Source organism: Podarcis filfolensis (genome assembly GCF_964270895.1).
Source record: "Podarcis filfolensis genome assembly, chromosome: 4".
NCBI classification, from domain to species: Eukaryota; Metazoa; Chordata; class Lepidosauria; order Squamata; family Lacertidae; genus Podarcis; species Podarcis filfolensis.
Genome location: NC_139607.1, coordinates 79,962,538 through 79,983,025, shown reverse-complemented (window position 1 = coordinate 79,983,025; position 20,488 = coordinate 79,962,538). Strand labels below are relative to the sequence as shown.

The 20,488-nt window shown below is 43.5% G+C and overlaps 1 protein-coding gene and 1 long non-coding RNA gene across 3 annotated transcripts in view; one reads left to right on the top strand and one right to left on the bottom strand.

Moving 5' to 3' along the window:
• The window catches only part of LOC310760609, a 103,608-nt gene that overhangs the window by 51,419 nt on the left and 31,701 nt on the right, over positions 1 to 20,488 (top strand). Inside the window, exon 4 of one of the 2 annotated variants that reach the window (XR_014547057.1) lies at positions 8,049 to 8,175. The exons of the other annotated variant lie outside the window; for it this stretch is intronic. This is a non-coding gene — a long non-coding RNA (uncharacterized lncRNA). Of the gene's footprint in view, positions 1 to 8,048; positions 8,176 to 20,488 lie in introns of those variants that run through there. 2 annotated transcript variants of the gene reach the window in all.
• On the bottom strand, positions 2,687 to 13,438 carry AMER2 (APC membrane recruitment protein 2). The gene is made up of 2 exons (XM_083609156.1): positions 12,326 to 13,438; positions 2,687 to 12,148 (listed from the first exon to the last, which is right to left on the bottom strand). Exons 1-2 carry the CDS (start codon positions 13,182 to 13,184, stop codon positions 11,265 to 11,267), a joined length of 1,743 nt encoding a protein of 580 aa, XP_083465282.1. The 5' UTR covers positions 13,185 to 13,438; the 3' UTR covers positions 2,687 to 11,264.

Here is a 20,488-nt window from a genome sequence, read left to right as displayed (position 1 = left end):
CTGTAAACTGCCTGAGTGGATCACTGGGCAACAAACATAAACTAACCTGTGCTCTTTAAGGGGAAAGTGGAGTATTAAATAACCTCTGCTACTGTATTAGTTTCATTGAGAGCAACTCACGTTGCCTATAAATGATGCTCGACAGATTTCATATTTGCACTTAGGCGAACACTACCACCAGTATTTTTGTACATGTAGCAACTGTGGACTCTCATCTTAAACAGTTTTGCACATACAAATCCAATTGCTTCTGTGGAATTTTGGAAGTTGACTTTTCTAGTATTGCAGGTGGTGTTCTCCATTTGGTTTCCCAGGCTGGCGATAGAATCTCAGCATTGTGATATATCTTCCATTTTTCTTTCTGTTTCTCATGGCATGGTACAGGGACATTCCATCTTCGCACAGGAGAGCATGGCAGCCATTTGGAGCACCACAGTATTGCCCCCCAAATTTCTTTTTCTGGGGCCTCAATCTCACATGGCACCCCAAAACATGCACCCAATGATTTAGCTTGTAATATGATATAAACACCAAAATATAATGTATGCCATTAGAATAGTTCATAAGTAAACACTAATAGATCAGGAATAGAATTATGCACAATGTTTGAATAGCTTAAGGATATCTTATTAAACCACATACCTCGCACTTTTGAAATATATGGTTCTTCTTCATATATTAAATAAGCCACATGCTATCACACTGGATAACAAAAAAAGAAGGGAGGGGGTTCTTGTAGGTAAAAATGAACTGTCAGTTACAATGTGCTGAGCGCAAGACACCAAATCAATATTTTATAACAATACAAATCCATCTCAGTCAGCTTGAATCATGCCTACTGCAGCTTTTTGGAAGGCAAGTTAAAGTCTCTGAGGTACTTTTCCCTTCAGGTTGTTAGCACCTTCTGTAAATGGAGTTTTGGTGCATTGAGAGGGTTGGTGTCATTAGGAGATTCATTTTGAATCAAACTTGTCTCTTACTTCCCTCACCCCATTCATTGGCAAAAATAAATTGCTACCTCTAATGGCAGCCATATTTTGTGTTGCATTTTATGGTAGTCTTAGTCACAGTTTTAGCAGGCTGAAGTAGGTTTTTTAATGAGATCTTGGTGATATATAAAACGACAGATTCTACTGTCCCCGTTTATGGTGTGACAATGCTTTACTTTTCAATTCAGGGGACTATCATGGGCACAGAGTAACACCTGATGGTTACACACCCAAGAAATTCAAAGAGTCTTGGACAGTGCAGATGCACAGCCAGATCGACATCAACATTTGCTACAGCTGCAGAAAGGTCCTTCCATGCATGAATATCACTTGCTGAATCAGGGGAAATATCTGTGATTTCAACAACAGAGACATTTGCCTCATAAACCCTTGCTTGCTCCCAATTATAATTGCCTCTAGGACAGAGGCATAGCGAGGTCAGGTGGTACCTGGTGCAAATTTTTTTTTGGGCACTCCCCCGCACATTGCAATTTTTGGGAACGTTGCCCAGAGTTGTTGAACTTTTTTAGGGAGGGTTGGCCACAAAACAGATACGCCTGCAGATCACGCAAATCCGACGATCACATAAAACCGTGTCAGCGCTGCCAGCCGGGGGTGCCTGCACCGCCCACCGATCACCAAGATCAGACTGCCGATCCCATAAAACCACCCACCGGGAGGTGTGAACGCCGCCTGCCGGGAGGGTGGCAGGCTGATTGCCAGGCGTATCTGTGTGATCAGCGGGCGAATTTTCATGACAACGATCACGCCAGTTGCAAAAATCCGCCTGCCGGGGATGCAAGCACCGCTACGCCGATCCGCCCAGGGGGATTTTGTCACCCCCCCTCAGGCATGACACCCTGGGCAGACCGCAACCCCCCAGCCCCCTTGTGATGCCCCTGCTGTAGGATTCAGGGCTGCCTAAGCGACAGATGTGGCTAAGAATGAATGTTCTAAGACTATAACTTTGTCTGGAGTTGTAACCGTTTCTGTAAAGGCAGCTATTTATTTAAAGCAGATAAAATATTTTTTTCTTCAGTGTGTTTGTGTGGAAAAAATACGACTGAACTATGTTAATACTTCAATGGTGATTTCTTTAATGCAACACAGATCAAAATAATAATAATAACAACAATACTATATTGATGATGGTGGTCCTTACAGTCTCAAACCAACATCATCAATTTGCTAAATAATATTTTTACGTGGACCTGGAATTAAAAGTTTTAAAGGAAGGAAAAAAACATACTTGTTAACAAATCACAAAATCAGGGCAGGCAGAGTAACGCAATAGACAGCACGTAGGATTGACTTATTTGAAAGGATTGGATCCCGTTTCTGCCATCACAAGCTAAATTAAAAATGGCAGTGATTGTGTTAGCTTCAAATTGAACATGCTGAACACCAGGGTCAAGTCCTGGAGTGGTTGCTTGCTAAAATGGAACAACAACAAAAACGGAAAGACACAATTTGCATTTAGATCAGAAAGAAAGATTACCACAACAATATACAAAACCGTGTGGAATTCTGTATAGCAGTGAAACAAATCTTTAAATATAAGTGGAGGTGTGTATTTAGAGATTGTTTTATCATTTGCCTTGGAAACCTATTTTCTCTGGTGCCTTAGTAAAATACAGAAAGTTCCTGTTTTTCAACTTCAGTGGCGCATACTCAAAACCAAAAGCTTTTTTTGTGTGTTGGAGATTAATTGCTCCAGAATAACTACCAGTCCCTGGATTATAAATTTATGCAACACGTGCATTTTGTAGTGAAAGGAGGAGGGACCTATTTTACGATTATTAAACTACCTTGATGTTGCATGTAGAAGCTTAAGCTGCTAACTATTTTGTATTAAGTGATACCGAGTATGTGCCCCAAAGCTCTGACTACATTCGTTTTAGTCAGAACAATTATCTTATTAAGAGACAAATTATTTCCACCTTACTCCCTGACAGCAACTGTAATTTGTACACATTTGTACACTATTGAGATAAATCAAACACAAGCCAGCTGCACTATCTACCAAATACCACTGCTTTTTGCAGTGAAGAGTGACATCCCATCCTAAACAAAACTGATCCTCTAACAACAGTACAGTATAATAGTCTAGCAAATCCTGCTTTTTTTTCTTTTATGAGCTATGCAATGTTGCTTGAAGATGAATAAATTGAGGCTGTTTTGAGAAAGGAGCATGATTCCAACAATGAGGTAGTGGAATGACGTGGGCTTCTAATAAAAATGCACTGACAAGGATGTTCATCGAAAATGCACTGCTGATACAGTGTGACATGCACAGGGAGAGACAATGCATGTATAGCCTGCAGTATGCACTGGCTGCGGAAAGAGAACACGTATTTGGCAAGATGAGGGAGGGAATTCCCCCCCTCCCCGGAAAATGCACTTCTGGTTGGGTGAAAGGGAATGGGCATGGAGAAAGCATTGCTGGCAGCAAACAAATTGGATGATGGATAAACAGGATCTAATCTCTGCTGGCTGTGGAGCAAGAGGGATGTGCATGGAGTCTACACTGCAGGCAATTTGAAAATACACAGCAGCAATGAGCGGGAGGCACGTTAAATGTGCTCCGCTGGCCCTGGAATGGGTGTAGATGAAAACTACAGGCAGAATCTATGTGATATTGGAGGAGAAACGAGGTCTGCATGAAGAATTCACAGTGTGTAGAGAGAAGAGGAGTTTGTGCTGATGGAGTGTGAAGAACTAGTTGTTCCACTATATGAGCAGACAATATTAGCCAGTAACACTGACAGACCATAGAAGAAAAACTCAGCAGGTTAGGAGGGATTTCATAGGCAGACACATATGGAGGTACCTAGATTTTGACAATAAGGTTACAAGCTCTTGCATATGTTTAGGCTTTGTCCACCCCACTCAAAACAGTGGGATTTATCCATACCAAGCTAGGGATGTAAAAAGCAGACTGGCACAATCCCATAACTGATGTCATGTTGGAAATGGCATTAAGAGAAGTGTAGGCACCAATGATGAAAATGGATGACATGTTTTATAGGGATTCCCATATGGTTTTTCTAGTGCTCAGTGATGCATGCGAGTGAAATGTTATACCAGAACTCCATGCGTTCCCAGCATTCTGTCCTTGTTCCTTCACACTTCTCAGCTACATTAGTTATGAACAAAAAGTGCTTCTCTGCCTAATCAAGCCAATCACCTCCAGAAGATTCTACGAAAATGCTGTGCGCAGGATGAAACTTGTCAATCAGAAATGGAGGGAGAAAGGAAGAATAGACAGGATTGGAAACAACTTAAGTCTACCAGGAAGGGAGCCCTATACAATCCAGATTTGCCCTAACAGCTCCTGGACTGAAAATAGGCCAGGACACCTCTAAATGTTCTGCCTGTGGATACAGAATAGTTCACAACTCTCATTACAGAGTTGGAACATAAGGTGACTTCAACATTATTCAATGATTAACTCAGGTTCACACTTGACAAAGAGCCATAGCCAGTCCTGACAGTACCTACATGATACACGTGTTTTTGAAACATATTAGGTGTGCACCAAAGCCACATGATGTTTGGACCAGCTCTTTGATGAGATTCTCTGAAAGGCTGACTTCTGTTTCAACATGTTGAAGATCTGTGACGGGAGCTCTCAATGTCTTTTCAATTTTATGAAAAGCAGCCATGATGGGGGTCTCTGAATTGGGCCTGTGGGGGGATCTAACCCTTTATCCCCACATTGAATTCTCCCTTCCCCAAGCTGCTGTTATTGTGGTGGGAAAGACTTGACCAGCTTAAGCAATGAAGCTTGTAAGTTTCCTCCTCCACAGCTACAAGCAGTTTCTGGGGGACAGACAGTGGTGGAACAGTTACACTCTGCCTTCCCCAGGCTGTGTCCCCAATCCAAACTGGGCCTTTCTTTTTTTGTAACAAAATTGCAACTCCTGTGCAATGTCTAATTTGGATCCTCCGTTGTTTAGTACAAAATTGCAATATGCCAATGATTCGCCGCAGGTTCCACAACTTCACCAACTCTTGTTCCCAGATTACCAGTTTCCATTGCAGTCAACGCCAATGACATGAGCAATATCTACCCCAAGATTATTTTAAAATGCACCCATTTCATATCCAGCTCAAAATGGTAATAAATAATGTCAGTATAGTTACATATGGGCAAATGGGTGATGTCTGCCTTAAAAATAGGCACAGAACATACTGTTCCTCTGCCCTATGTGAAATATCTCAATACGTAATTCTCTTGGAATCTTTATAGGATCAATGTATATTTTTCCTCATCTAGAATAAAGAAAAAAATACAATAATTTCATACCAACAGCATGTGTTAACTGCCCCGTTTCATTCATATGTGTGCATACACACACATTTTTACTGTTAAATAAATGTCTAGCATCTAAATTTATGGCACAATCCAACTGCCTCATCCACAGCTTTACTGAAACAAAAAATGAGTGCTTTTTGGAAAACATGCCATTTAGTAGGATGAAAAGCTGAGGAGCCAAATCAACAGCTTCCTTTAAGCTTGGGCAGTCCCATAAATTTGCAGACCAAGTAACAGTTTTGCTTCACTAAGCAAAGCATGGCAATTTGATTTCTCTGGGATAGTGAAGCACTATGCTGTGGGGGGAGGGGGGACGGACTGGCCTCAGAATCAGACATTTTGAAGACTTTGGTGCAATATCATTTTAGTCTAGATAAATAATTCAGTAGAGGCCATTAAAAATTAACCAAGGAAGGAATTTTCATAGGAGAAGCATATGAACTGAAGCCAACCAATTCTGTTCATTGCTAACCTAGGAGGTTTAACGGGCAACCAATTCAATTCTTCAGTAACAGTAAGCATGTGTTTGCTTTGTCAAGACAGGGCCTGTCTTAAATCTACTGCATGTGCTTTATTCCTATGACTGCTAATGGCTGGAATCCACATACCATTTATCCCAGGCTACTCAAATCAATTGAATTGCTCCAGAATAAGTGCATTGTGGACTCCTGCCAATGAAGCAATGCATGTGCACTGAGATGAGAACCAAGTCTTTGTCTCAGATGCAGACCACACCTCTGGCACCTCTTTACAATCTATGGGAGCAAAATAAGATCACACAGAGCAATCCATGCCTTTAAAAGAAAGCTCCTGTTTAAAAAACATATGCCACAGAAAATACTGGAAGTATACATCATAACATAACATATTCTAAAAACATGTAAAAGGTACCAAGTGACCTATAAGTGCAAAGAGTAAAAAATACCAAATACCTGATGTAGCATACTCTTTTCATGTTATGTACAGGGAAACAACTGTACAAGCATCATCCCAAGCAGAAGTCTAAACAAATAAAGCCTTCTTTGAAGAATAAAAATAATAATGACTTCATTATTAAAGAATACAGCATCTTTGGGATCTGGAAGATCATTTCTGCCTATCAAGGCTGTAGAAATACATGAATTTCTGTTATTAAAATGCACATCTCTACAGAATGCCTCTAGCATGGCCACTTGCACATGGTTCATTCCCTTAATTCCAGCACTCCACTATTTTTCTTAATCACCAGAGTGCTCTACAGATCACAGAAGGGAATGAAATATACCTAACACATGTTTGTCTTAGGCACTGTTTATTTTCTAGTGTACAAATATAATCTTCTTATTAAAAATAAAATCATCATGGTCAAAATTAGTGGCAATTTGTAAGCTGCGGAATTAATGATTTCAAAATCATTAGCCACTCAAGTCTATAATTCGATGCACATCTGCCTGTAAGCAAGACCCCTGAACAGGACTTCCTTCAGAGCCACCACACACCAGATTGCACTGCACAAAATGGTGCTTTGTGAATAATTAAGGGTCAGTTCTTAAGACCCTGGTTCATGGCAACATGTGGGTTGAGTGTAACACTGCTGATGAGGGCAGGGCAAAATGCAGGCACAAAATGAAAGGCTTGGATCTGGTTAAATAAGGAAGCATCACACACCAAGTCAGCACTGATACAGTTAACTCACATGTCGTCGGTGCAGTGTGGTGCTTCCACAGGCTATGTTTTGGAAGTGTGGGAAGCACCTTATGTTGCTTCTCTTCAGGTCAAAGCATCATGTAAGAATCGAGTTCCACATATTCCTGGCTACTGAAAGTGCCTTGGAGTTGAAACACTGACAATAGTTTGATGAGTTTGCAGTTCTGAGACAGACATGTATAAAGATCATTCTCACATGACCTGTATGCAATCACACAAACACCCTATGAATGCAATGTCTGCAAGACTTGCCCTACGGACACTATATTCATGCAGAATATACCACATCTTCAAACTGTGAACTCATCCCTATGTCCACAGAGCCTTGCCCTGATTCATAAATCAGCCAATCCCCTTACTATGATAAAACAAACACACACTCTCCTCCTCCTCCTCCTTTTCAGGATGATTGTCATCAACTTATAAATACTACTAGCAGACAAATGAACAGCTACCAAAATGGGTCCTTTCAACTGGTAGCTACAAACTGGGCAAACAATGTTATTATCTTTCTGATCCCCGCCACAGACCTACTTGCTACATGCCAGCCATTTCACCTAAACAGTCGTGTGTTTTAGGAGAACAACACTCTTGCTGATTGTAGTGAATAGACTTCCAGCGTAGTAAACAATGTAGTTTTCACTCCAAACTGACATTACAAAACTGTGATCATTCATACATCATTGGAGTGTTAACAAAAATGATATTATTGCTAGTCAGATGTGTACTTGGTGCTACTCCCTTACCAGCAAAATTGTGTGAGCACTGTTGGTAATGGAAACTGCTCTGTCATGCACAATCATTGTTAAAAGTGTTGCTAGTATCCCTGGAAGATACTGAGAGTGATTTACACTGCTCCCATTTTACTGTGACAAAAATGGTTGTATGTGTGATGCCTTCTGTGCTCGCTAGCCTTTGAAAGAAAAGCAACAACTGGATGTAAAATGAAAAAGCAAGAAAACGAAAGACAACACAATTTTAATGGCACATCTTAGTCATAAATGGAAGGGGAATTTTATCTATGGGTAACTCTATTGTTTCTTCATACATAACAGGCTACAGATCAGCAAAATGCATATGGTGAAAAATTGCAAGAGAGATAAGGACTCCCAAATGGCAACGTTGTTTCATAGGATTTTAAAAGACACACCACTGTTCTGACCTGCAGCTAACTCTTCCGGCATATTACAACATCCTCTTTCCAGCTCAACTTTCAGCACCCTGCAGCACTTCTCTACACAACTGCCCTTTTAAACAAAATGCTATAATAGTTTTGCATAAAAAGCATGCAGAAACAGCATGATCTTCACTGATGTAAAACAATGAATAGCTGTTTATTATCCAGCTTGGAATAAAATTTTGTGTCCCTGGATTCTTTCCTTCCAGAGTATTACAGCCACAAGGGGACAGTCTGTGTAATTTGATGTAGTCTCAGGGCCTTCAATGGGAGGGACTACACGCACAAGGGTAAGTCAATCATTCTCCATCCCAAATCTACAAAAAACACACAAGCACTCAAGCAGAATCAGGTCAAATGTGAATCCCATTCTCAGGCAAAGTTAAATAACTGTCAAAATGATTTGGCAACATTTGCTATTTGTACCATTGGTCTATTTGTCTGTGCATGGAAGTTTATGTGCCCTTCAGCATATTACAGAAATGTGTGCATGTATTGTATGTGTATCCATAGGAATATACATGCATATGTACAATATGAATTTGTAAACGGCTGCACACCTGCAACCACTCACAAATACATTCTGAGAAAGTATACAAAATAAACCCACCTGGGTTCATTAGCACTCTGCTTCTAAACATGTTTTTTAAAAAAACTTGGGAGACCCATTGATTACCACTGAACTACTTATTGCCAATTAATGCCAATTAAGCATGCTTAGAACTCAGCTTTCAGGGTCTAGCACACAGCAACAAAGTAAATATGGGGTGAAAGGCTAAGATATGACCATTGCCTCCCTCCTCTAGGATAATGGAAGACATGGCCCACCCCAACCTTGTTGCATGTAATTTGCAAAAGCAGTTTCCCCACTATTATCTGGGATTTCTGTGGACCATAGCCTGTATCTGCATGGTTGCAAGCAATATACATTGTTGACTGGGATCCAATGGTCTGTTTAAGTTCATGGAAAGGCTTTGCTGTAGCCTAATGATGATTTTGTTTGAACTGCTGATCCCCATGCCATATTACAAACTGCTTTAACAGAGCTCTTGCTCTCCCCTTCAAAAGCAGTTTACTATGTGGCATGTGGGTTGCTGTTTAGGAAAATATGTCTGAAGTCCCCTTAGGATCACAAAACTTTGTTTCACTGTTGACCACTGGGACCAAAGTGTCACATGCCCAAAGGGATGGGGAGTTGGGAATTATGTTTCTTGTCCACTTGCTCATCCCAACCCTCCATGTGAAGTGGCAAATGACTTATGAAACTGAATATACTTTAAAAAGCAGTTTGTGACAACATATGGTGATCAGCTGATCAAAGTAAAAAGAAGAGATAAATCTCACATGGCTTACTCAAGCCCTTGCACATGCCTAAAATCATCCTTGGGAGTTTGACCTTTGTAAATAAACATTCCGGTTCTTGATTTTTTTTTTGGCAGTTCTGATAGAGGCTACATTAATGCAATTGAAAATCAATGTGATATAAGCAGCCTAGCTGTGGGCAAGAATACAACCATTATATGTTCTAGCTTTTCTTCATTAACCTTAATGCTCTTATTCAAATGTATATTATGTAAACCAATATTTATTTATGGGAACTTAAAAAGGAGAGGTTAAACGAACTCTTATAATTGATTTACGGAAGGAAATTTAGAATTTTCTACATCACAAAATATATATCGTTTTTTAAAGTAAGTTTTACTTTCTTAAAAAATAAATAGGACCTCTGAAACAAGCTCTTTGCCTAGTGGTGTTCTGCTTTATTAATTTATTTTTGTTTAAGCCCTGTCATATTAGACCACAATGGGGTTGTTTCTATCTTGAAAATAAATCTTTAGGCACATCATGTGATGCTGCTTCACTGAAAAGATGTCAATACAGCAACCACTTTTCAGCAGCACTGCTTATATTCAGTGGCAACAGACATGTCTGTTTTGTCCATGGTGATAAAACTATTTAATGGACTAACAGTTTGCCAATTTTCTTCTCTTTCTTAAAGGAAAATAATCTTAAGTCTAAAAGTTGGTATGTGTGTGAAATACAAACTTTCACACAGCAAATACCAAAAGCAAAAACACCATTAGATCCTTGATTCCAGTATTATGCATGCTCTTGTAAGATTAACACAATAGACTTGCCTATCCTTGGATGTTAGAGCCAATATAAAATTTTGCTCTAGTTACTGTACTTTTAAGAAGGTCCATACATTTAGAACTGTAAAATTATCAAGCTATAAAAACTAATTTTGTTTCAACTCTAGTAAATACAGAAAGACATTTTAATTTAAAAAAGCTGTAGCACTAAGAGTATCATATGCATCTATCTATACATGAAGAACCATTTATTGTATAAATGTTGTAGTTGTCTCTATATTGGCATTTAGGAAAGTTATTCCCTTGAACCTGATTATTTTGTGCATTGGAAAAATATTGGTGTAAACAACTGAGAGTTCACTAGATGTCTTCATTATCCACTTACACTAGGACAGATCCAAAGCAAACAGACAGACAAACAAAAATATATCTTATTATAGAAATCCATCTAACTTGCTAATCTACCTTTCACAAGTGAGTTGAATCTGCTGCTGGTTGACAGTGCTCTTTCTATCTCAGGTTAAACACCTGGGATTTTATGGTTGTTGCTATTACTCTGCTTGACATTTTCCCACATTTAGAGCAAACATTTCTCAGTATAGGCTAAAAACATTTAAAACAAACAAATGTAAAATTATATATACTGGAAAACTTCTTTTGGTCCTCTCTTTCCCAATTTGTGTCTTCTTTGAAGAATTCATGGCACAAGTTTGCATTATTATATTTTATATACCTAATCAAAGTCCTGCTTCCACAAAAGACATGGAAAAGTGGCTTCCCGAGTGGTTTAGTGCTTCAGAAAAACAGATACAAATGTTAAAAAAGTGCTCAAAAAGAATCTAACTTTATATTTATATATATACTATATATCAAGATGGACTTTAGAAGCACACATCCCTTTTGTTCACAGAAAGGGCACATGTAGGTGTCTTCCTTTAGATGATGCCAAACTGCTTATTAGCAGGTTTCTGCAAGACTGACACACCCATATTTATCTCCTTCTATTTTTTGGCACTTTCATGATATGTGGCTGTTTTACCTGTTGTCCCTGCTAGGCTCCGGTAACTTGCCCGGTGTACAAGCACTTTAGAAACTGGGATTTTTGTTCTAGGGATCTCACTTTTGGTAGGCTGGTGGTGTGCAAGATGATGGCTATTACTGGTATCTGGGCCATGACTGCCATGTGGCGACGTAAAATGCTTGATACTGATGGGTATCTTGGAGTCCTTGAGTGAAGTTGTATGGGTTTTGACTGGGCATGTTGTTGTTACTGGAGACAGTGGCTTGCAACAAGACACAGAGGTGACGTCTTCTGCAGAAGTAACTGTGGCTGTGTTTTCATCTGGATCAGCATACAGATCATAGAGAGCATCCCCACTGTAGCTGTCCCTGGGAATTACCTCTTTCTGGATACTGTTGGCATTGTCCTCCTCTGGCCCAGGTGTTGTGGAATCCCAATAGCCTTCATCGCTGCTGGGGATGGCTTCCTGTGGCTCCTTTTCCCTACACTTCTGGTCATTCTTGTGGCTGTGGTGAACCGGAATCTGGTTGAAACCAATGTGCTTCCCAGTTGTTGATGCATCCTGAACCTTTTTGGTACAACCGCCACCTTTGGAGCCCTCGAGGGATTCTTTCCCTCCCCCCGGGGTCTCCTGCGGCTTCTCCGCTTGCGACAACACATCCCAGAACTCTGGGGCGCACGTGTCCCCCACCTGTTCAGGGCTGGCCATCTCTTCTCCTCCTCCTTGATAGGTCACCACGCTGGGGGGCTTTTTGGAAGCCCCTGCTTTGCCAACCCCAGGGGTGCTCTTGTCGCTTCCACCTGCGCCACCGCCACCGCCGCTGCCCACGTCCTCCTCCTGGTCGGCAATAATGTCCCCACAGCCTGTAAGAGAGTCAAAGCTTTTCAGTGAAGTCACGTCAGCAAACATCAAACAAATACGGTCAATGGACGGCTCAGAGGGTGGATCAAGAGAGGAAGGGTCAGGGGCTGCCGCTGCCGCCTCTTGGCTGCGTTCACACTCGGGTTCAACAGGGGGGGAAGGCTCGATGGGGATGTCACCTGTTATGGCGCCGTCCTCCTGGGTCCCTGGGCCATCGCCATCTCCGGGGGGCGGCTCGGGGCGGCTTTCCTGCGCCGGGGGCTGGATCCCGGGGGGCTCGGCTCCCAGTGGTGGTGAGGTACGTGGGGTGGGCTCCCTGGCACCGACGTCCTGCTGCTCTTGGGTGGGCACGGCCTCAGCGCTGGGGTGGGCCAGCAGCAGCATCTGGTCCCCACTGGCCACCCCTGAGGGGGTCTGGGGGGCTGCTGCAGCAGTCACCGCCGCCGGGGGTCGTGGCGCCTCCTCTTTGATGCACTCCAGGCTGGCCGTGAGGGAGCCGGGCCTGAGGTGGCTGGCCTGTCCCTCGGCGCCGTCTCCAGCCTCGTCCTCCTTGCTGGGCTTGTCCCTGCGGTGCCACCTCATGCTGTTGAAGAGCCCCTTCAGCCCCCCGCGCCCTTTGGGTCTCTCCCCTTTGCCGCCTTCGCCCGAGCGGCCGTTTTTGCGCAGCAGAGAGAAGAAGCGGTGGGACTTGCTCGCCGCCGAGCAGGAGGAATAATCCTTGGGGGCTCCGCCGCCGCCCCCAAACTGGTCGTCCCCTCCGCCGCCGCCTCCTCCTCCTCCCGGTTCCTCCTTCTTGCCGCTCTCGAGCACCACCTCGGCCAGCCCGTCGTGGGTCTTGCTCCTCACCATGCCCGGCTGCCCTCCGCCCGCTTCCCCGCCTTTGCCTTTGCCGCCGCTCCTCACGCCGAAGATGCTGGGCATGGCGCCGCCGGACTTCCTGCGCTTGAACAATTTGAAGGCGGTTTTGTTGAGCTTGCCCGATGGCGGCGGCTGATCGCCCACCGCGCTGAGCTCGGCACAGTCGCCGTGCACCTCCATGGCGGCGGCGGCGGCGGCGGCTGCCTTCCCCTCCTGCAGCTCCCCGCCGATGCCTGGTTCCGTTCCCTCGCTCGCTCGCTCGCTCACTGACAGCCTCCTCGCTGCTGCTGCTGCTGCTGCTGCTGCGGCCGCCGCTGCCTCCTGCCCGTCACCATGGCAACCCCGGCACGGCTAAGCAGCTTTTACTCAGCCCTAGGCCTGGGCCTGCGCCAGGCCTCCGCCGCCGCCGCCGCCGTCCATCCGCTCGCTCCGCAGCCAACCTGAGCTGTTACAGCAGCCCACAATCAAAGCCAGAAAGCGGGGATGGCGGGAGGGAAGGAGGGGCGAAGGGAGAGGCGGCTCCCCCTCCCCACCCCACCCTCCGCGGCTTTCCAAAAGCGGGGAGGGGGAGGGCTTATATAACTTAATCCATTTGGGGCTGCTGTGACTGCGGCTGCTCGCTCGCTTAGCATATGCCTGGGCAGGGACGGAGGGAGGGGGCTGCTTTATTTGGGGCGCATGAGGAGGCTGTTGCTTACACACCAGAAGTATTGGGAAGCACGGGGGGATGTGGATCATCCACCAGCACAACTCCTTTCCTCACGCTTTTAAGCTCCTGTTTTATTCCCTTCCCAGCACCTGGCTTCCTTTTATTTAAAGGAAGAGGTGGTTGGGGCTGGAGCCTTTCTTCACTACAGCACAGCGCCAAGTTTCCCAACTCCATTTTGGGGGGAAAGGATACTCTGCATATGCTTGAAGGCACTTTCTCAGAAGGGAGCCTGAGCGTTAGAAAAGAAACCAAAAGGGTCAGATCCAAATTGCATGCTGGAAACCCTTTTAAAAACCAAGCGTTGCAAAGAGGGCATGCATCTCATGTAGCCAGAAGGATGAAAACAAAGGGTGCATTTTATTACACAGCAAGTCTAATAAACTGGGCAACTTCCATGGGGTCTGGTGGCATTCCTTCTCCAAAAGCCTTTCAGAGATTGGTTTCCCTACAACCTAGAACACATTTCAGCATCAATAGCCAAATGCAGAAAGAAAACATTCAGGATTTTCAAATCCTCTGCCCATGTTGCTAGTAAGGATGTGAAAAAAATCCATCAGAAATTTCTGGACCAATTAAAATAGTGCATAAATAGTCCAATGTTAGGTACAAGTACAGTAAACAACAGCAACCTGTACAGATAATGCAAAAAGTAATTTGATTCAGAGCTCAGTCCTGTTATCCTCCAGAGTTAACAGCAGCTGGCAGGGAGGGCTGCATCAGGAGAATAATGCAGGAGAAAGAGTTAACCACCCCTCCCCCTAGGCCCACTTCTCCAGTCACTGCTTCTTCCCCCATGACGGCTTTAAGATAAAAACAAAAATGTCAGGAAATCCAGTCACAGATCTCTCATGTGACATTGACAAAGTCCTTTCTTACTTACTCTCCTGAACAGTTACGGGCCAGCTAACTCTTCCAGAACATTTTGCATCCACAGGATGTCGGCTTGAATAACTCCCACGAGGCATACTTGTGATTTTTTTTCCTTGTGAATGTTTTATCCATGTAACTTGTTCAAAAATGAGATCTGAGGCTAGATTTCTACATATTTCTGATAGATGTAATCATTTCTGAGCAAATTGTGGGGATGAAACATTCCTGTGAAACAATTTTCTCCACTATCCACTACATGGAACAGCTGCATTGGGTGTGGCCCTGGAGATATGTAGGAACGGATCCTTTTGGGAAGTTAGTCTCCTGAATTCCTTTGTATTCCCATCTTCATAGGTTGCGTGACAGACTATATTTGCAAGAGACCATACCAGATCCATTATCATAACCAATTATCAGCTGCAGTATCCCTGCCCAAAGAGCTGCTTACGCCATATCAAAAATGCAAGTGAGATTACTGCTTCTATTGTTCTGTGTAATGAGAATCACGAATGATTAAATAACATTTAAGTACAACAGAAGAACTTATCTTTTGTTTTAATACCCACTAAGCTTAATGCCTACTATGCTAACTGTGGACAATATATCTTCCTAGCTGAAGATCTTGAAGTGGTTGTTTACAAAATACTAACTACTACATGAAACCAAAATACTGTCTAGTGCGTATTCCAGTGGTTTTCAACCAGGGTGCCATGGCACCCCGGGGTGCCTTGAATGGTGGTCAGGGGTGCCACGGGCAACACTGTTTCCTTCCTTCCCTCCTCAGATGTCCTCTGGCATCTCTGCCTCCCAAAGACTTGCACAGCTGTTTGTTGCAGCAGCCCTGGCTACAAGCTCCCCAGGCAAATGCTGCCTCTGGGGCTGGTCAGGGGGTGCTGGTTGCCAGGAGCTGAGGCAACCTCGGAGTAAGCAAGCAAGCAGGCAAGGGAGCCCAGCTAGCCAGTCCACCAGCCCTTGCTGTTGGGAATGGACAGACAAGTCCTAGGCCCCTTTGGGGCAGTGTGAGGAGGCACCTCTCTTTGGGGCACGAAGGGGGCAACTCAGAGACCCGGGGGGGGCAGCACCAGCTGCCCGGAAGTCTCCCAAGGATGGGGAGAGGAGAGGAGGCTGAGGGACCACTCCACAAGGGAGGGTATTTGAAAAAAAGTGAGAGGCTGCCAGCTCTGCAGGCAAGGGGTGATACAACTGGGCTCCTGGGCACCACAGGGACCGCAGAAAAAAATGTAGTTGGTCAAGGGATTCATAGACTCAAAAAGGTCCACCTGGCATATGCCATAGAAAAGCTGACAATCAGTTTGGTGACAAATTCTATTGGCAATGCTTTGGCTGTTCACCACTTTTAACAGCTAGCATGTATTTGCATTAATTCATTTGGTATAGGAAGAATGCAAAGTAGTGATTTTGCCTCCTGGTCTATGCTTCCAGCAAACCACTAACAAATACTCTATTCGTACGGTTGTTCAGGTACTGGGTCAAGGAAAGCTTACTTGCCAGAATGAGAGTGATAACAGATGTAGAGAACAAACAGATGAGCCGACAAACCCATCAAGTCATAACATTTTCATTATTTTTAGTGTATACGTCGTGTTGTCTCTGTCATTGCTTAGTGATTCAGAACAAAGTTGTTACATAAGCAAATAAAATGTAATATTCATCGAGAATAGAGAAAACATATTTACTTCAGAAGTTGAATGTTGGTGGCTGGTAGTCATGCAATGCAAAAACACTGCACCTGGAGGAGAGGAGGAAAATTGAGTGTGATGTTTATTATGTTTATTATTATTACATTTATATCCCACCTTTCATCCAAAAGAGTTCAATGCGGGGTACGTGGGTCTCCCCATCTCCATTTTATCCTTACAACAACCTGTAAGGCAGATTTGGCTAAGAGACTCTGCCTGGCCAAATATCACCCAGTTACTTTCATGGCTGAGTGGGGATTTGAAGTTTGGTCTCCCAGGACCTAGGCCAAATCTCTAACTGCTGCATCACACCGACTTGTGTTGCTTACATTTTTACCTTTCTTCTCGGCCAAACATGACTCCTAAAACACCTTATAGTAAGATCAAACCATGACTAAACATGCATTATATTTTTAAAATATAATTTTAAAAAAGAATGAGATCATCTCACAAATACTATAAATAGTACCACTAAACAATCAGATAACAAAACTCTTCTAAAAAGAATGATTTTTGTCAGCAGGATGCCACAAGGGAGAAAGCATTTTTTTCTGGTTTGCTGCTTGTAACTCAGTAGTGGCCCAGGCACCCACAAAATTTTAAATGAGGGGGCTGGGCCACGTCAATATTCCACAGCCAGGCGGGCTCCATCGGGCCCTCCTACTGCTGCGATGGGCTCTGGTGGGCTCTCCTGCCGCTGCAATGGGCTCCATCAGGCCTTTTGGAGGGTGTGCTGGGGCTTCTCCCAGCTAGTGATGTCATGCATGGCACGCTGGGTACCCACCATGTTGGGCGAAACCCAACACACCTGGTGAGTAGTCACTATGTGGTGGGGGGAAATTGAATTGTCTGAATCCATGTTTGGTCAGAACCAGGGATTTCCATAGTTTAGTGGCCTTGTATAACGACAGAAGCAAATTGTTTTTAATCAGTATAAGGAAAGTTAAACATCAGGTATAAGATAACAAAATGGCAATATTGGGTTGTGATCCTGAATACATTTTCTTACAAGCAGTTGAACAGAAATCAATGGAATCCCATTTCTGTGCTTCCAAGTTAATGGGTCAGTGATGTGATGTTTAATTGCTGCTATTTACGGAATTTCTGAGGGCATTAAGAGATCTGATATAAGCAAATATTTGCAATAAGTGTACAAAGTGTAATAAATGGCATTCATTCTATCTATGGGGGCAACTGCAAGATCCTTTAATGCAAATAGTTTTTGTGTGCGTAATAGGAGTATTTATAGAGTGGTAATGTTGCTCCATGTTATTAGCTATGGGGAACTATGTACATCTGAAATCTGGGTCAGAGAGTGTGCTTTGTAAATTTGCCATAGGGCTTGTTTTTTATTCTCAAGGAAGAAAAGCCTTCTGATGTTAGGTCCAGAGGTCTAGCATTCGTTGCTCATTGCCAGCAACCCACCCACAGCTGCCACATTACATAATGCAGATATTCACACAAAACCATTCTTTCAAAGCTCAAGTAAACAGAAGCCCATGCTGGAAAAGCGAACAAAAAAGGCTCACAAATCTAGCTGGAAGAAACTGCACAATGTAAGTAAAAGTTTACAAATGACGAAATATTGTGCAGCATTTCTGTCTGATGGTGTGTGGGAGGATTAAATGGCTCAAAATCTCATGAAAAAGGTTGTTTTTCTTGTGATTGTGCACAGACACCAATGCTACTTCCAGATCTGGGCTCCAGCAGGTTCCTATTGGTGGTGGCGGTAAGAGTGGTAATATATTATGATGATGATTTACCACTTTTAAAAAGAAAACTCAAAGCAACTTACAATATAATACAAAAACCAAAACCAATATAAGACTAAAACAAAATAAAAGCTAAGTAGATTCACATGCCTAAAAGGCGGTCTAACACATCCAGTGCCGTGATCTGTGTCATGTTGTCATTGCGAGCAACCCAGAATTTTAATTATCAACACTACCGCCTATGTCAGGGATGGGGAAACTGCCTGCGGCCCTCCAGACACTTCTGTCTGGCCCTCATAATTCTCCCCAGACTGGTCCTGCTTTACACCCCAAGTATTTTTGCCTGGCTAGAAAGTGTCATTGAATTGTGAGAATGCCTCTTGCTTGTCTGGATGAAGGATATGGAAGACGAGTGTGTGCATAAAATTACCCTAATGTGTACAAGATAAACTTTACATTCATTGCTTTGTCTGCTTTTGCCTCTGGCCCTACTTATCACTGGCATGTGGCTCGTGAAAGCTTGCTCAGATGGCAATGCAGCCCTTGTATGTTGGAGTGGGGAATGCTTTTCAGCTCAAAGTATTGTTCCAGGGCATTGTGGGAAATTTAAACAATGGGCAGCTCCCAGGCTCAGCTGCCCAGAAGGGGAAGCTCATCTCCAACATCAGTGGTGGGCTCAGCCAAGGCTCTTTGCCCCCACAGCTGCCCTTGGATGCCAGGTATGGATGCCAGCCCTGATATACACAAACACATCTGTGCCATATCAGTAAATGGTGCCAAGATGCGTGCACAAAGCAATCCATTCAAGGAAAGTCTCATCTACATTGATATGGAGGTTTGTGGGAAGTTTCATTGTGGCTGTCCAGCAGTACCCTTTTTTGGGCCATGCACTATTGCTGTCCACATTAATGTCTGCTATCAGTTCTGGCTGCAGGTTTCAGAAAGGTCAGATGACTTTCTGCCCATTCATGTGTCCTCTCCCCTTGGGTCCAGACTGCACAACTGTCCCAAGGGAGAGCACAAGGCATGTGAAGACAGGAAACGACAGCAAGGAATTTCTGGGGGCCAACAGTGGGCTTCCCATCTCAGAGGGAGCCTTGGCAGGTGCCCAACAATGCCTACCTCTGAAGCTGGCCCTTTCTGCTAAGGCACAATGGAGGGAAGACACTAAATAAATAAAACGCCTTTTGTATACATACACACAAAGGGGTTCTCTTTTATCTTATAGAATAATATAATTGAGTTTGAAGGGACTCTGAGGATCATCTAGTCCAACCCCCTACCATCCAACCTCTGCTTTGAAACCTCCAGTGAAGGAGAGCCCACCACCTTCTGAGGGAGTCAATTCCTCTGTCAAACAGCTCTCATGGTCAGAAAGTTCTTCCTGATGTTTAGCCAGAATCTCCTTTCTTGAAACTTGAATCCATTGGTTCATGTCCTATCCTTTGGAGAAAACAAGCTTGCTCCATCTTCCATGTGACAGCCCTTGAGATCTTTGAAGATGGCTATCATATCTCCTCTCAGTCTCTTCTTTTCCAGGCTCAACATAAATATCTTTTATGTCCTTTTTCAATTGTCTGCTGAGGACAAGCTCTGAGATGCAATTTGGTTAGGAAAACAGAAAACAACAGAGAGGATTGTTCTGGATAGGATAGCTGGCCTTGCTCTGATGATAGAGAGAGTTGAAAGACTTGGTTCTGTCTCAACCACTTTAAGGAATTTGGCACGTGGCTCTAAGTAAGCTGTATTTTAGCCTGTTACTATTATTACGATAATGATGATTTCTTAGCCAGCCTTCACCATGAGGTCTCAGGGCGGTTTACAAAAACTTAAAAATACAACATTAAAATTAGTTAAAACAAATGACAGTCAAGAGAATATTTTGAGACCTAAAATATATACCTCAGGTGTCAAAGGCCAGGGTAAAGAAGAGTTTATTTAGCATTCAATGAAAACTGAATAATGAGATGCTAATTTATGGGGAGGAGATTCCACCATTTAGGGAATCCCACAGAGAATGCCCTCCCCAGGGCTGCTGTCCCCCACACTTCTGAGTGCACTGGAGACACCAAGAAGGTGCCCTCAGCCGATCTTAAAGCACGTCTGCAGGAAAGGGGTTTGTATTTCAGATATTTGGTCCATAAGTCATTTAAGGGATTTAAACACTAATGTGAGTACCTTGAATTGGGTCCAGAAATGAACTGGCAGCCAATACAGCTGCTTTGGAACAGAAGTTATGTGGGTTCTAAATGAATCTAACCAGTGCTTTTTTTCTTAAAAAAAATGTTTAGGGCTACTCTCATTTCCCTACTCATAATGAAATACTGCCCCCCCCCCGTGAGGCCAAACTTAGATTCACAAAATGTTTAGGGGTATGCGTACCCCTGTGTACCCCCAGAAAAAAGCACTGAATCTAGCAGTAATAACCTTACAGGGTTGTTGTTCAGAGCATTCTCCTCACAGACTTAAAATCCTCAGAGCAGTTTAACAACC

What these genes read in the sequence shown, in the direction of transcription:
- AMER2 (XM_083609156.1), bottom strand. Translation starts at nt 13,184, where the DNA reads ATGGAGGTGCACGGCGACTGTGCCGAGCTCAGCGCGGTGGGCGATCAG. An exon ending in GGAGGACGGCGCCATAACAG is followed by an intron (nt 12,149 to 12,325) that starts GTGACATCCCCA and finishes ACTCTCTTACAG; the next exon opens with GCTGTGGGGACATTATTGCC.